Source organism: Lathamus discolor, chromosome 5 (genome assembly GCF_037157495.1).
Source record: "Lathamus discolor isolate bLatDis1 chromosome 5, bLatDis1.hap1, whole genome shotgun sequence".
NCBI classification, from domain to species: domain Eukaryota; kingdom Metazoa; phylum Chordata; class Aves; order Psittaciformes; family Psittacidae; genus Lathamus; species Lathamus discolor.
Genome location: NC_088888.1, coordinates 11,926,605 through 11,943,837, shown reverse-complemented (window position 1 = coordinate 11,943,837; position 17,233 = coordinate 11,926,605). Strand labels below are relative to the sequence as shown.

The following is a 17,233-nucleotide window of genomic DNA, read 5'->3' as shown; positions in this document are numbered from 1 at the left end:
CCTTATAGCATCCAGCTCTTATTTTGTGGAACAACGAGTATGGCACTTCCCAGCAGACCCTCCCTGGGGCTGCTGATGGCGAGAATGTTGGCATTGCTTCTGTGTAAAGAGAAAACAAACCCAAACCCTCAAATCCCACCGAACCCCCCCCCAGATCCCACCCGAACGCTGCAGGCCTGACACACTCCAGGGCATGCAGAGGTGCCTCATCCCTTGGTGGCGGTGGGAGCTAGGCCTGCTCCCCCCGCAGCGCTGTGCCCGGGGCGCGCTCCCCGCCGTTAGCCCCGCCGTTAGCCCCGCCGTTAGCCCCGCCGTTAGCCCCGCGCGCCCCCGGCCCGCGGGGGCGCGCGTGTCAGGAGGGAATCCCCCTCGCGCGCCCGGCGTGCCTTTTGTGTTTGTACACACGGCGCCGCGGGAGGGGGCGGGGCCGCGCGCGGGGCGGGGCCGCGCCTTCCCTCCATTGTGCCCCATTGGCTGGCGGGCGGCCCGGGGGGCGTGGCCCGCGGTCGCACCGCCCCTCCCGAGTCAGCCATCTTTCAATTGTGCTCCGAGCCGCCGACAGCGCCAGCAGCAGCAGCAGCGTCGGCTCCTCCTTGCGCCCGCCCGCCGCCCGCCCACCGCCCTCCTCTCGTCTCTCCTCTCGCTCTCCCTCCCGCACGGCAGCCGCGCTCGCCCAGCGGACGGGGTAAGTCTGGCGCCGCGCCCGCCGCCCCCCGCGCCCCGCCGCCCCCCGGGGGCACCCCGCCGGCCTCCTCAGGGCCTCCCCGCAAAACTTTTGGGGCGCTGGGGACGCGGCGGTAGCCCGGGTCCCTTTCCCCTGCGCCGCTTTCCCGGAGCGGCTCCCTCCGCCGGCACCCCCCGGCCCCGCTTCGCGCCGCCGTTGCCCCCCTGTGCCCCCCTCGCCCCGGCTCCAAACCCCCCGTAGCAGACTCCCGGACCCCTTAGCTGTCCCCTCGGCCCCGCATCCCCCGGATCCGGGCCCGGGAGCGGGCGCGGAGCGGAGCCGCTCGCCAGCCCCGGTAACTCTCCTGCCTGCCTTCCCCTGCTCCCCACAGTTGTTGCTCGGCTTCACCATCTTGTCTCTTTTCTCTGGTCACCGACCATATTTTTTTTCCTATTGCATAAAAAACAATAAAAAGGGAAAGAAATTCGCTGAAGAAACGACCCAAACCCAACGCAATTTTTCGGTTTTTGAGTGCAAACTTTTCCGTTGCTTCCCCCTTCATCTGCACCCACCCGCTTCGGAGTTCCAGCGATTTTTTGGGGCGTTATTTTTCGCAATTTATTTTTCCCTTCCTTTGCAAAAGGACTAGGGCTGCATTTCGTGATTGTTTCCATTTTGTTCTGGGGCTGGGAGATGAGTTTGCCTGTGAGAGGCGCTTGGGAGCGAGGCAGCTTTGGGGAAGCAGTTACACAGGGAGAGGCGGACGGCACCCGAAAAACACAGCCTCCCCCCCAAAATACGTATATATATTTAAAAGAAAGTTTGTTGCTTTATTGCACTTTTCCGGACCTTTTCCGACCGGTAACGCCGGTTTCCCGGCGGCTGCCGCCGGCCCGGGCAGCGCTGCCGGGAGACCCGGGCCGCCGGGCGGGCCGGTGGGGACCTCTCCGGCGGCGGTTGTGGGCCCGGTTGGAAGCGGCGGGTGGGTGCCAGCCCCCCGGGGCTCGCCGGGCGGTATCGCCGATGTCTTGGCAGGTGACGGGCGGCCTGTTGGGGGGGCAGGCGGCAGCCGCTGCTCCGCGCCTGCTGCCGGGCGGGTGGCTCCGCTTCGGCCGCTGCCGCCTCGCTAGCGAATTAGTGGGCAAAACCCCCGTTTTTTAATATTCCGCGAGGGGCGGATGTGTAATTTTTATGTCTGTGCGTATTTTGATACAGTATTTCTTCCGCTGGCGCTCGGTCCGTTGTGCGGCCGCGGCTCCAAGGCTAACGGCTCGCTCCGCGGACAGGGGCGCGGGGCTGCGCTCCCTCCCGCGGGGGGGCAGGTGCCGGCGGGGCGTGCGCAGAGCAGGGTGGACCCCACCGCTGTTACCCCCGCACCCCCCCCCGCACCCCTTCCTCTCTCTCTCTTTACCCCTTACCCCGTTCATCCCCCCCCATCGTTGTGCAGGTGTAAGGCAGCGTCGTCGGCAGGAGCATGGCCCGTACCAAGCAGACCGCCCGCAAGTCCACCGGCGGCAAGGCGCCCCGCAAGCAGCTCGCCACCAAAGCCGCCCGCAAGAGCGCGCCCTCCACTGGCGGGGTGAAGAAACCGCACCGTTACCGGTACGAGCGCCGCGCAGAGGCCGCGCAGGGACCCATCGGGAGTACCCCCCCCCCCCCCCCCCAAAACCATTATCTCTCCCCGCGGTGCCGGGAGGGGCTGGGGGGATTCCACCGCGGCCGCCCGCCGGCTTCGCGCTGGTGTGTAACATCAGCGCGTTCCGGTATCGCTGCCTAAAAAAAATCGGCACCCCCGAACCCTCCCGGTGAACGCGGCTCTCCCGGTTGTGTTTTATTGTTATTTTTATTATTTTAATGATTTTATTTAATTTTAATTATTTTTTTAAATTTATTTGAACTTGTGGGTATTTCAGTGCTACGGGAGGGTTGTGCCGCCGCGAAGTTTATTGTTACCGGCCTGTCTTAATTTATTTGAAGGGGTTTGATCCGTCCCCGGTGCCTTTTGGGCGCCGCTGGACACGGGAGCGGGGGGGGGGGGTGGTTGGGAGGGGGGGGGTGGTGGAGGGAGTTGAAGGTGGGGGTATCTGCCGCGAGAGGGCGCGATGAGTCCATGGATGCTCGGGGACCGATTGTCCCATGTACCTGGGTAGACGGGCAGCGGGTCCTTCTGACAGCCCTCCGATAACGAAGTCTTCCAGCCCGTGCTTGGTGCAGAACGGTAAGAGTCGTGCTCCAGCCCGGAGGATGGTCCTGGGCTATGTAGGTGTACGTATGCCGTGTGGAATAAAACAGATTGGGAAGGAGAAGGTGATCTGAAATCTTAATCTAAGAGGGTGTTGCTGTAGGCGTGAGGCAGAATTAAGTGACTGGGAGAAAAGTAATAGTGCCAGAGTAGGAAAATACAAATTTTCTGCAGAAATAAACATAATGTTAATTTCAGGGATGGACTTTGTGTCTGCAAAAGTATGTTGTTATCTGAATTTGTTGTTCTGACACCAAAACTAAGGGAAGGAAACATGCTGGATACCTTGTACAGATAACACAGACTATAAATTCATTGTATATATATTTATATACATGTCTATATTTCTCTGTGTGTGTATATATATATATATAAAATATATATAGGACAAGACGGGATGAGGTAGCAGCCTCAAGCTGTATCAGGAGAGGTTTACATTGGATATTAGGAACGATTTCTTCCCCAAAGGGCAGTCAGGCATTGAAACAGGCTGCCCAGGGCAGTGGTGGAATCACCATACCTGGAAATGTTCACAAACTGTGTAGATGAGACCCTTAGTGACATGGTTTAGTGGTGGCCTTGGCAGTGCTGGGGGAATGGTTGGACTTTATGATCTTAGAGGTCTTTACCAACCTAGTTGATTCTGTTGTATGTAAATAGAATATATATATATACACATATAAAAATAGAATATATATTTAAGTAGAATATAAAATACATATATATTCACAGAACTGACGTTCTGTGAATGTTGAATAGGAAGGAACCAGTGGCCCCCTCACTGAGGCTTGTTGTCAGGCAGGTGGCTGGGGGGGGTTGTGGGGATACCTGGTGTACAGCTGAATCAGTGAACTCCCAGCCAGGTTGTGGTTTACCATCTCCAGACTCAGTCGTGTTGATGCCATGTTGGTGCCAGCTCTCTAAGACATGCTGCCTGCCTCTTGGAGGAGTCGGGACCTTGGGGGCCTGCTGGGGGGATCCACACTGGAGCTGGTGTGGATCCATCTTATGGATCCATGGTGGGGAGAATGCTGACCCTTTACCAGTGGAACTGGTTTTGTGTTGTAAACACTGGGGCTCTTCTAGTGAGAAGAGCATGTACGATGCTTAGTTCAGTGTAGGTGATGAACCCACGTTTTCAAGGAGATGGGGAACGTGTCTTGGACACTAACTGCTTTTCATGGTTTGATTTCAAAAGGCCGGGTACCGTGGCTCTGCGTGAAATCAGGCGCTACCAAAAGTCTACCGAACTCTTGATCCGCAAGCTTCCCTTCCAACGTCTGGTGCGTGAAATTGCTCAGGACTTCAAAACAGATCTGCGCTTCCAGAGCGCTGCCATCGGTGCTTTGCAGGTGAGTGACCCCGCGGGGCGGCATCGGGGACAGGACCCCCCCCCAAACCTGGACACTGCAGGTACAGGAGGGCTCCGCCCCCCCCGCTCCCATTGGCCAGCCTGTTTCTAGGGTTAGCCCCAGCTCCTCCTGATTGGTGGGCTGCCGCGGTGGGCGTGGCCTCACTGGAGAGGAGGGGCTGATATGGGGGGATGCCCCCGTTCATCCTTCCCCCTCTCAGAGTGGAGCTGGTGATGCCCTATAGATACCATAGGCTAAAATAACGCAGTGATGGGTCAGCAGCTCCTCATAAAGGCTGTAAATGTGGTTGGTTTTGGTTTGTTTTATGTTTTTGGGTTTTTTTTGGGGGGGGGGGTTAGGTGTTTGGGGTTTTTTGTGGTTGCTGTTTTTTCTTCGTGGTTTTGGGGGGTTTGTTTTCTCATTTTGGGGTGCGATGTGTCTTTTGTGGTTACTGGTGGTTTTTTGTTGGTTTTTTTTTTTGGTCTTGGGGTATTTTGGGAGATTTTGGTGTTTTTTTTCCTTAGGGGGGTGGTGGTATTTTTTGGGGTCATTTGGGTTTGCTGTTGTTTTTTTAATAGCCCCCCCCACCAAGTAGTCACACTTGCCAGAACAGCGCATCATATTAAGACACTTTAGATAAATCCATTTCCTCTCTCCTTGAGCTCTGTTAGAGGCTTTGCCTTCAAAAGCTAGGCAGCCTTAGAGGAAAGCGCCCTGTAAAGCTTGTTCTGCTGTGTCCAGATGGAGGTCTTGATGTCCTCAAATGCTCTTTGAAGAAAAACAGCTGGATAAGCCCCATCTAAATGCTGTGTCCTGGTTTTGGCTGGGATGGAGTTAATTTTCTTTCTGGTCGCTGGTACAGTGCTGTAGTTTGGCTTTAGCCTGAGTATAGGGTAGCACAAGGATGTTCGGGAAATAAGTGCTTTTGTATATGTAGTTGATGCTGAATGCTTTTTAAAAATGTATCTTGGCTAAATAACTTATTTATAGTATATTGAAGGTGAAATACCAGTTACTCTTTCTAGCCCAGATTCCTGCATCTAAGTGAGGTTATCTCCAGGGCTCTGTTCTTATCATAAGAACATATCCCCCTCGTGATAGAGAGACAATTCTAATTAAAGATGTGTCTTTACTGTTCTTATAGCTGTTGAAAGATTGTTCCAGAACCTATCTGTAGTTCTAGAATATCTATAACTAGAGGCAGGCAATATAGTCCTTTTCTGATAGAGGACTTCCACATGATAAGGGTCCGGGATGTGCCATGAAGTCCTATAAACTTGAGCACATACTTCAGAAGGTGCTTTTGCTTTTAGTTGTTCTGCCTTCACTGCTGTGAGTGAATGCGGTGGCTTTTAAATCCCGAGGTTTACTTGCGTGTCCTTTTATCAGGAGCTGATTATTGAGTCAGTAGTTCATACGTTTTCAGAAGGCTGGTTTGAATGTTCCTGGGTTTGGATTAAGGACTTGTTGGTATAGAACGTGTTCACATACTATTCCTTTTGCTTTCTGCTTGCATATTTGAAAAGGGGGGGGAAAAAAGCTTAACCCCTTCAGTACAATGTTGTTCATGCCAACATGGCTTATTTGACGAAGTGTCCTAACTTTCCATGCAGTGATTTAGTGAAACTATGTCGGGTACCATATCCTGCTGCATATGGCATGTCTTACTAACACCACAGCCCTCATGTGCTGTAGTAAATATTTTTCTCGTTTCACATTAGATAATATGTTTTTTAAACATGAGCTTTGAAGTTTTCATGTTGATTTTTGCAGTTCTTGGTGGTGAAATGGTTCATATGTGTTCTCTTGCATATATTCCAGAAAGCAAGACCTCAACCTCCTTTCTGTAAGCAGGCTCTATCATTCCTGCGTTCTCACCCCAGCTGTGTGCTGGTCTGATGCTGGCATGCCAGGATGCTTCCTAGGAGATTGTTAGGTGTTAGAATTCTATGTTGACCCAAAAATGTGTAAACAGTTACCATTGTTGTGCTGGGCTCAATAGCAGCTAACTTACCATGAGCCAGAAGAACAATTGGGTCCAACTGAGCATCTCTCCAATCCAGAATCCTGTCTGTAGTTGTTCAGTAACAGGGAAAAAACACTGTGGTCATTTTTGGGGTGTTCCCAGGGTAGGGCTTTGTGCTGACCCCATGATTCTGACAGATGTGAGGTGAGAACCGTCTGTGGTAGTGGGGGCCTGTGCTGTGTCCCACATAGACAGGAGATGCTTAGGCAGGCAGAAAGTACAGGTGTAGGGCAATTGTCTAATGGTAGTTCTCCCATTGTTGCCTTGGTTTTGGTGATAGAAGGAGCTTCTGAGCTAAAGGAGTTGTTCTCTTATTTCTGTGAATTCTCAGTACATTTCTGCTAGGTTTTGACTTTTGAATTAAGTCACCTCTTCAGTATCCTGTGGCAAAGAGCTCTGTGCCCAGACTGTGTTGTGAAGGGATCCTGCTGCTCTTTCCTTAGCATCTGCCAGTTTTACCTGGTGCTCAATAGCTTTTACTCTGGAAGAGGCAGCAGGCAAGTCACTCAAATAGTGTAACCCAGCCTTAAAAAAAGAGAAATTCCTAAACTAGCCTTGTGATAAGTTAACCCTTTATCTTGGGATAGTCCTGTCAGGATATTGGTTTGGTTGTGTTCTGGAGGATGTCTTCACCAAATGGCAGTAGGAGGCAACTTTGCCATAGAATGTTACTTGGTGGTTTATAAGAAAATAGAGGCATTCATGTTTTGAGACTCTAGAGCTTTCAATGTTTCTGAGTGATAAAGGTGGAAGCCTAAACTTTGTCACATTTCACTGTACTTTGCATTGCTACTTCTTCCTTGTGTTCAGAGAGTGACGGTGTTCTTAACTCTTTTCTTCCACACTAGGAGGCAAGTGAAGCCTACTTGGTTGGCCTGTTTGAAGATACCAACCTGTGTGCTATCCATGCCAAACGTGTCACAATCATGCCAAAAGATATCCAGCTAGCACGCCGCATACGTGGGGAGCGTGCCTAAACTTCACCACGATGGGTTTGTCATTCTCGAAGCAAAATCTTCTTCCTGTTATTGGTAGTAATGAACGTTAGATATTTTTTCCATGGGGTTAAAAGGTACCTAAGTATATGGTTGCAAATGGAAAAATAGGGGACAGAATTGGGTATTGGCAAGTTTCTTTCCATTTTCATTTGTGTGTGGATTTTTAATATAAACGAGGGGACGTAAAACAACAATGTGGTCAAAAAATGAAATGTTTGGGTGAACAAGTTTCAACAATTCAACTTTATAAAAAAAAAAAAAAGAAATAATTATAAATAAACCTGTCAAATTTTTCTGGACAATGCCAGCATTTGGATTTTTTTAAACAAGTAAATTTCTTACCAACGGCAACTAAATGGTGTTTGTAGCATTTTTATCATACAGTAGATTCCATCCATTCACTATACTTTTCTAACTGAGTTGTCCTACATGCAAGTACATGTTTTTAATGTTGTCTGTCTTCTGTGCTGTTCCTGTAAGTTTGCTATTAAAATACATTAAATGATGCCTGCTTTTAGTCTCGATTTTTAAATACTACATGTGGGTTATATTTGATTTAAAAATAATCCACCTTCCCTTCTGCTTTTTTTCCTCTTCAATATGTGGCCTAAATACTTGGAGCAGATCTAGGAAACACTGGGGATACTGCCTTGGCTGAAGTAGTCTATAGGTGAGGGTTTCTTTCTCTTAACAGTGTAAAGTTTGCTCATTGTGAAAGCAAGTTTGGTAAGTACAATACTGGATAGAGTCTGGAGCTGGACTGAGCTCTGTAAGCTGCAGTGCTAAGAGAAAGCAGTTTCATTGCTGTTTAGATTCCTTTCTTACCTGACCCAATGCTGGATTTGGAAGCATTTCTGATTTTCATGGTTTGTTAGTATGTGTAAGTGGTGGGGTGTATGGTTTGGGGTTTTCTTGGTATGTTTGGGATTTGGTCATAGTGGGGTTCCTCCCCCCCTTTTCTAAACCCTTTTGCACTCTTACCTGGTTTCTGACTTTATAGGTAATCACTTTTTGGTTGACTGCGTTGTTTGAATCAGACCCTTTCGTATGTTCGAGCACTTAGTCCATGCGTGATTGGTTTCAGTTGGTACACTCCATGAGAAAGACCCTTTTGTACCACTTCTTTTAGTTAGGAAGCTTCATAAAAGCAGTACTTGGGCAGGAGCACATGTTTGAAACTTACTGGGTTTTCTTTATATCCTCCCACAACTGTTGATGAAAGTTCCTCTGAAGAAATCTACTGTTGAAATTATGTTCCATAAAAACGTGGGTTTAATTTTTCACCTGAAACTTGGTTAAGGATTCTGATGAAATGAGTTACGTGGTGTACTTCTTGATAGCTCTTGCAGATGATGAAATGAGTTACATAGAAGAAAATACGGAGGCAGTGAACAGATTCCACCTCTGTGCTAAGACCCCTACAGAGCTTATTTGCTGCTAACTTCTTTCAAGAGGTTCTGAGTGAGCTCTAAACATGAGTGAATTTGTCTGAAGATTTCCAAAGAGGATTAATAGAGATACATTGTGTGATTTGGTATCTTGAACAGAAAGCCAAAAGCTACAGAATAAATCACATTATTCATAACTTGCTTGCTCAAGTAACGAATGCTGTCTGCCAGGGTTGTGCAGAGTAAAGTCTATTTAAATGGAGTAACTTGTCACAGGGAAAACTAATGCTTGACAAAATGCGATCACACGCTTTTGATGCCAAGCAGTTCATAGCTATCAACTAGAAATTAAGGAAGGCTTGTCTTGGCACATCCAGAACAACAGGAATACAAAAGGTGAGCAACTGAGGCCTACCTGGTTTGAGATATCACTTCTGTCTGCTTGGTAACAGCCCTCTTTAACTTGCTGTAAATGCATTTCAGTATAACAGCTGCTTGTTTTGTCCTGTACTTCAGAATTCTGTTTCATGCATCAGTCGACAATACTGCAGCCACCTACACAAAAAGGTAATTAGGCTGATTTGTTTGCTTGTTTAATAACGTGGAATTAAAGTATTGATAAGGAACTTAATTTTTTGTTTCTTATAGACCCAAATCTAGAGATTTTGGTAGTCAAGTGAATTGCTGAGCTCTTGAGAGAACCAGCTTGAGGAATATTCCAGTCAGTTCCAACTGACAATGCAGGTAAACTGTTCAAGGCAGAATAAGTCGTTCCTGAAGGGGACCTATAGGGATGCTCGGGAGGGACTCTTCGTCAGGGACTGTAGTGACAGGACAAGGGGTAACGGGTTAAAACTTAAACAGGGGAAGTTTAGATTGGATATAAGGAGGAAATTCTTTCCTGTGAGGGTGGTGAGACACTGGAATGGGTTGCCCAGGGAGGTTGTGAGTGCTCCATCCCTGGCAGTGTTCAAGGCCAGGTTGGATGAAGCCTTGGGTGGGATGGTTTAGTGAGAGGTGTCCCTGCCCATGGCAGGGGGGTTGGAACTAGATGATCTTGAGGTCCTTTCCAACCCTAACTATTCTATGATTCTATGAGGGGATTAGGAATCTGTGCAGTTGACAACTTTTTAAGTGTGCAGTGCTGTACCTGCAGCTTAGGGAAAAACTATGCCTCTTTGTGAGCATTGGTTGTAATGATTGTGGTCCTAGAGATGCAGTTGGAATGCTGTTAGTGGTATCAATCTGTATTGATAATGTCAATTAGTGATGTCAATCCGTTGATTGACACAAGGTGTTGTCTTGGTTGTGTTCCTGAGGAATCTTAGGGTAACACTTCCGCTCCTCTGTTTCTTTTCCCAAGTACAATGGATTTTCCTTCTTCAGGCTTTTTCCACTGTTCTACTGAACGAAATACTTAATCTCTGTTCTCACCCCCTCCCCTGACTGCACTATCCTTTTGTCTTTACTGGGCACCAGCACGAAAACAAGCACAATTAAATCATCAGCTTTCATTATGAACTCCTTTTTAAAAAAGAAATGGCCATGTCAGTCCAGTTTTGGATGGAACTTGTGGCTGATGCTAATTTTAATGGAGGAAAGGACTACAAAAGGTGATGTTTTTTTTTTTTGTTTTTTTTTTGGTTTTTTTTACATTTATGTGTTTTTTGATGCTGGGAGTTTAGTTCTTGGGTTTATTTGTTACTCAGTTATTGTAGTTAGTTGTATTTTTTTCCAGTAAAATCTTAAGTATTGCTGGCATAACTCATGCAGAGCTGAGAGCTCACTTGCACCTGGGAGTCTCTCAAAGACAGGCTCTGCAATACAGAAAGAGCAGAATGAAAAGGTGGGGACTGGTGTTAATATAAAACCTGTACAGGAGGAAGAAAATAGACCATCCTGTTCAGTCAGCATTATTTCCTTCTGTAGTAGCATTCCTACAAAAAATGCTTTTGGGAAGTGCTGCAGTGTGCATAGCACTGGAGATCTGCAGTTAGGGCATACATGGAAAGGTAGAGAAGATATGCTACAGAATGTTATTTAGAGTTTAGCTTTAAGCAGCTGTGTTGTGATGCTGGCACTCCCTTTGGTCATCTCAGGATTACAGGTTCCTGCTCCTTGGGGTGAAGAAGGGCAGACAAAATGTAAAGATAATGGAAGAATTGTGTTTTGATCAGTGTGGTTTTCCAATTTCACACATTGCCACGTGTCCGCCATCCTGTTTGGAGTGATCAGGAGCTGCTGGGGGCCCTGCTAGCTATCTGCATACGAGGGTCTGGGCACCAGCTAGAAAGAAAACCATTCTGTAATCGGAAGTCTGCAGGTGTTTACGAAAGAGGTATCGCAGCTTGTCACCTTAACTCTCCTGGCCTGGTGAGGAAATAAGTCACAGGGGGAGTTAGGTGACCTGCAGGATGACAATCCACTAAAACATGGTATTGCTCTTGGGTATCCTAAATGTTATTCTTCAGAGAATGTTTTTCTTCAGAGGAGCACACTTTTCCTCAGTTTTGCAAGCACTGCTTAAAGTGTTGCAAGACTCTAAGTATAGAAGTTTAAGGTCGTAAAGATTCTTAGCATGTACGGTTGCCGTATGTTGAAGAAATTGTAATACTTAAAAATGCAGATTCCTGTTAACTTGTGTTATTTGGGAGTTGTGGGGAAAAGGAGTACCATCAAATTGGAATGTGGGCTAAATGCACAGTGACAGAAATCTGCTTAAGTCCCATGCTGCATTCCCTGCGAAAAGAAATCGTGATTTACATGCGAGAGAGATGCACTGATTTGAAGCATTCTCATTCTGTGGAAGAAGTGGCTTCAGGTTCCTCTTCCACATCTGAAAAAAGCCCAGGCTGAACTTTAGTTCCTGCAATAGTTTACCTGTTTTTCCCATAGCAATTCTGCTATTCCCTGGGCAGTTCAGTCGCAGCTGAGATTTTTTGAGTACTAGAAACAAGCTGTGGTCATGTGCACATCCTGTTGGGGAGGAGTTCAGCTGTATTGAGTGGAGGGATGGACGTGACGTGCCTCCTTAGTGACAAACATACTCAAAGTGTGAGCATTTGGGTAAGGCATATCATTACATGTATGTCCACATTTCAGTGTCTGAATTATTTTGTTAAGTCCTTTATAATATGTATGTGATAAGCTGGTTTTTAGGTGTTTTAGATTTGTATGTTAACGGCTGTATTTACTTCCCATTTTCTCAAGGGTAGATACAAAACCTCTCTTTCCTTAAGTTCAATGCTTTGTATTAACAACACAAATCAAGCTTGCCAGCCAGAGCTAAAAATTGGTGTACTGGGAGATCACGTCAGGCACAAGATCAATCTCATGTGGCTGTATCAAATTTGACTGGGTAGTTCTTGAGCGCTTGGCTAACATGGAGCTTAAACTCAGCATTTCACATACTGTTTAGGAAAGTATGTTGCTGAATGTAAAGTAACAAATACTAGTGTACCTATGTGTAAGTGATGCATTGCTGAGCTGGGTTCACCTAGCCCTTTATCCTGTCTGGTGGTAGCTGTTAGTGATGCCACTGTCCAGGGACCAGATTCATTAACAGGTTGCAGCACCTACTTGAAATTAGTGATGCTTTCTTCTTCTTCTGGAAGAAGAGTAAGCGCAGCTATTCCTGTTAAAACAACGGGTAGCTACCAGTCTCTTACACTGGGATGCTTTTTTGTCGGTTGGGATTACTGTCCCAGGACATGCATCTTTGCCCTCTGACTGTCATAGGGATCTTGGCCACTTAATGATTGGGCTCCACTTTTCATTGTGAGTGAAACCACACGCACATACTTCCTGTGCCACTGTTTTTGGTCAATTAGCCAAATAATTCCATTCAGTATATCTGCTTGATCTGAATACCTGCTTGTTAGAGCAGGCAGGAGAGCAGGACTGTCCATTTCCCTAGGAGTACCTAGGTTAGGCTCAGTTTCATAACACATTTAATCCAAACTTAGGCCTGTGCTACCATTCTAATACAAACTTTTCCTGCCACCCTTGCTTCTCTTTGAGACTCAGCGGTACTTCAACTTACCTTCCAGAGCTTAATTTTACATTCAAGGTTTAATGAAGTGCAGGCAGTGCTCAGATCAAAGATGTTGATTGTGGTGTTTACTCCAATTTTGTTTCTTACTGTTGCAAACACTTGCAATTTTTCTTGGTCTTCATAATGAATATAAGGAGTTAAAACCACTTTCATGTAACTTTGAATGAAAGGCTTGAATTTGAGGTGGTCAGGTAAGTTTCCCTCAGTTCAGATTACCCTATTGATACTGAGAAGCTGTTTGCTCGGCCTTTGCTTGTGTATTATTCCCATCACCATGTATAATGATTCATTCTCAGTGAAGAGAATTTTTTTTGCACTAAGTGCGAGTTGCAGACTTGTTTGTGGCAGGTTTGCCTACAAACGAACAAGTATTTGCCAAACAAAAGCCACTGTTTATGTATTTTGCTTTTAATCGAAGGAGGCTTTGTTATATCTTCCATATAATATGGTATCGAAACCACTACATTTATCAATATTATAATTTAAAGGGGACCATTACAACTGCATAGGCTGGTCTGCTTAATGTAAGGTACTGAATTTCATCATCTTTTTGAATTTAAAACATATTATGCTTAGCAGTGCGTGTAGCAGAGGCTGAAGACTTGCTATAAAAGACAGAGTATGCACCAAGAACATCTCTAGGGGATGTGAAGGGACTGCCTGGTTTCTGCTCGGGAGAGCTGCTTTCATATAGTTGATTAAGGCAAGAAATCACTCTTCAACCCCTCAAAGTGTAAGAATTTATTACGTGTCACATGTTTTGGAAGAATGCCTCAGCATAGCATGAGCCCTCTTTTGAGGGTTGTATTTCAAGCAGTGATTGGTTGGTTGGGAGAGCAGAGTCCCCTTATTGCCTGGTTTCATGTTGTTGGACAACTGTTACTCGAAATGCATCCCTTCCCTGCTACCCTGAGAATAAAGTAAGTATCTGAGAGTAAAGTAAGTTGGGCCAGAAGAGTTCAGGTGTATGGCCAAGTATCTACTGCAGATGAGATGAGTTGGTGACATCTCAGGGGCTCTGGCTGGGGAAGCAGGATCAAGGAGGGCCATGCAGGGAGGGACATGGCTCCCCTTGCCCTCGTAGCTGACTTTCTCACTGGGCAGAAGTTGTGACCTATTTCGGAGGGATTTTCTGTGTAGAAAGTTGGTTTTGGGTATTGTTCCAGAGGCAGCTGTTACATCTGGGTGTTTTCGATTCATACCACCCCTTCCCACCTTCCTGGCCCATGAATGGGGACTTTAATAAAGGTTAAAATAATAATGAAATTGCAAAACCACCACAGCAGCAAGTCTGGTCCTTGCAGAAGATAGATACCATGATTCTCTACCCAGGATTTTTCTCTGCATGCTTGGCAGTGATGGGATACTTCTGAATAAATGGGGAAGGGCAGCCTGAATTGTAGCTGCAAATGTGAGGGGCTTTTTTGGTTGCCTGTCATCCCCAGGAATAATACCTACTCACAGCTAAAGAAATACACAAGAAATGGTTTACTTAAGGGTACTGTCTCATTGTGAGAAATGGCTGCAAAATGCTGAGGCTTAGGAATGCCCTCTGTTGCTTTCTGCTATTTCATTGATGGTGATGTTTACTGTCCCTTCATGGCAGCAACACTGGGGATCCGGACACTTGATTAAAAACATGAGGTTGGGGTCGAAGGCAGATACAGTGTGTGCTCTCCAAGCCACTCATGAGTGGAAAATTAGCCTAGATTTCTGTCCATGTCTCTTGATAACACATTTGTAGGCTTACATGTAGCTTGTGGTTTGAGATGCGCACATGTGTTCTCTGCTCTATTGTCCCTTGCCAGCAGCATCCCCCTCATCTCTTTGCGTAGGCACGCCATTACACACAGCAGGATCTCTAACAGCAGGGATGCTTTGTGTTACTCAAAGCTCCTGTGAAGTCAGAAAGGTTTGAGGAAAAAAAAAAAGCCTGGAAAAAGGAAAAACCAAATCCCTATGGCTCTGGAAAACCACATTAGGACTGACTGTTCTTGTCCCCCTACCTTGAAAGGAGCCTCTCCTCACCTCCTCATTGCATTTTATGTGTATGCTGTTTCATGGAAGCATCCCAAGTAAAACCCACCTGGAAAACATCTATTGCATATACATCCCACAGTGACTGTGAGCTAATCCCATATGTCTCAGTGTGATCGATGTTAACCCTTGGTTTTGCTCCCACCATCCTTTGCTCGTGAATAATTAAGCGAGTTGATCCCCTTTCCTTCCAACCTGGATTTGTCAGAGACTTTGCAAGTTCAACTACTTTGAGTTTTCTTTAGCATATGTTGAAGTTGGTGAAGAATACAGTCGTCTCTTCTGCCTTTACTTTGTGGCCTGCTTTGAGGAGAGGACAGGCTAGGACAACACTGCAGTAGTCAGGTGAGAGATGCTCCATTCTTTCCCCTGTACTGAAGGAGCAGGAAGGCTGAAGAAATGGTATTTACAGTCCTGCTCCGGCCTCCTCTGAATGCATCATTGCCTGGCAGCTGAGCCCCTGTCAAGCAGCCTGTGGTGGGAGCGCTGCCAGGTGAACACATGGGCATGGATGCCGGCTGTGAGGAGCGTGAGCATGAATTGTGGATGGCAGGATGGGCGTCCCAGCTGGGCGCATCCCCAGGACCGGTTACTGCTGAAGGGCTGTGTCCCTACATCTAAAGGTTGGAGGGACTTCAAACGGCCGCCATGCCTGCTAATTTGGGGCACGGGAGAGTTGCCAGGCTAAGGCACGCATAGCCCTGAGACCTCAGGCTTCGGCTTAGCCATGAAGCAGGTAGGGAGCTGACAGCAGTGACGCAAGCTTCAGTGTGCTGACTTGCCAATGTGCTTCGCCCAGAGGGGCTGAGTCCATAGGAGAGTAGATGATGGCCTTTTCTTTGTGCCTCCTTCAGTCTGCACCCCACTGAGGGCAGGGGGCACCTCTGCAGCAGATCCTGGATGTGTGGGCAGGCATATGTATGGGGCACAGGGTTGACGACAGCACTACTCGGCCAGGAGAGCAGGGTGAAAGCTGTCCCTCACCGAATGTGAGCAACTGGGGAAGTCCAGGGTGTTGGTTTGAGGGATGCTGTTGTGGGTGCATGAGCTGTCTTTCAGGACATTACTGGAGCAGTTGTCTCGGGCTGTGTTGGCAGGGCTCTGCTGTATATTCCTAGGCTGTGATGGGAGCTGTGGTTAGCAGTGCTGACTCTCCATCATTGCTGAACTGACACTAGGGAGTTGTGCCTTGCTGCTGGCTTGACCTGGGTCTGGGTGGGGAGCTCATGTGCTTCCAGAGGCACAGCACCAACCAAGGGAAAGCATTACATGATGCGTGGACCTGTGATAGCTGTTGCTGGCTCCCTACAGCCCCTTCCTTCAGGTCTGAGTGTGCAATAAAGATGAGCAAAAGCATTTTTCTCTGCCAGAATTGTTCAGGAAGAGGGACTCATCTTCTTTTAGTGAATTTGGGGTAGGTTAGATAGCCCCATCCCCATAACAAAGGTGACCGTCCTCTCTTCCATTCCCTGGCACACTTAAATTGATGTGTACTTGCCCTTGTTCTGAAGTTATAGGGCTGGCTCTCATAAACCACCAGCTCAGTCGTAGTGAAGTTAAGAGCTGCTTTCTGCCTGGTGTCAGCTTGAAGCCTCGCAGACACTGAATCCCTCTAGAGGAGGGCACATCTGTTCAGGAATCTGATCTCATTTCTGCCTTGCAGATTCTCCAACTAAATGGCCCATTTGCTTTTGTGGAAGTAATTGCTTTGAATGCTGTGGAAAAAAAGAAGCCGCCGAAGCCACAGACAGTATCTAACCTCACTAGTGTGTATTCAATAAATTAATAAAGTAAGCACTACTAGGGTAGCCTTCAGGGTCACAATGGGGCAGTACTCTCTGTTTCAGCTGCGGTGGCTATTACTAGCAGAGCACGCTGCACAGCAGCCACTGTCTATAATGTAAAAACCTGGCTAGGGGTGCAGAGAGTGGTTATAGTGCACCCACGAGCATCGTGGAGCCGGGGCATAACAGCTCCATAGAAACACATCTGTTCCCTGCTATGCTGATGGAAGCTGCTCTGGTTACACTGCCAGGCAGTGAGTGCTGGATTTGTCCCCCTGGTCTTGGTTACTTGAGCTACAGGAGGTCATGTAAAATGCGATGCTAATATGAGGACCGTGGCACCTTGTTCCTGAAGCTGCTCTGACCTTCCTGCTGCTGGGCTCTTGTGCAGGCAGGGCACAGACTCTCAGCACAAAAAGCAGCCACTGTGCTCCTGACTGCAGGGAAACCTGGGTCACCCAAACTCTGTGTCAGTGTGACTTGTGTCCTCTTTGTGCAAGTAAGAAAGGCATAATTGCATTCTTGCTAGAAAGCTTCTTCCCTTCCCTGCTTTTAGCACCCTGCCTGTCTCTGCCACATCCGTAGCCCTCCTGGTACTTACCCATCATGAACCAGAAATGCTGCTGCACACCCTGTCTGAAAGGAGCAGCGGGCACATCTTTCCCCACGCACTGACTCCCTCATCTCC

At 47.5% G+C, this 17,233-nt stretch overlaps 1 protein-coding gene across 1 annotated transcript; it reads left to right on the top strand.

The window, feature by feature from the left end:
• The first annotated feature begins 579 nt into the window (after positions 1-579).
• LOC136014774 (histone H3.3A) lies at positions 580-7,787 on the top strand. The gene is made up of 4 exons (XM_065679765.1): positions 580-685; positions 2,112-2,266; positions 4,105-4,258; positions 7,133-7,787. The coding sequence occupies exons 2-4, from the start codon at positions 2,139-2,141 to the stop codon at positions 7,259-7,261; spliced, it is 411 nt and encodes a 136-aa protein (XP_065535837.1). The 5' UTR covers positions 580-685; positions 2,112-2,138; the 3' UTR covers positions 7,262-7,787.
• Positions 7,788-17,233: the final 9,446 nt, after the last annotated feature.

Excerpts from the sequence above, each read along its gene's own strand:
- LOC136014774 (XM_065679765.1), top strand. The coding sequence starts at position 2,139 with ATGGCCCGTACCAAGCAGACCGCCCGCAAGTCCACCGGCGGCAAGGCG. Across the intron at positions 2,267-4,104 it reads AAGAAACCGCACCGTTACCG|GCCGGGTACCGTGGCTCTGC; the intron begins GTACGAGCGCCG and ends TGATTTCAAAAG. Across the intron at positions 4,259-7,132 it reads CTGCCATCGGTGCTTTGCAG|GAGGCAAGTGAAGCCTACTT; the intron begins GTGAGTGACCCC and ends CTTCCACACTAG.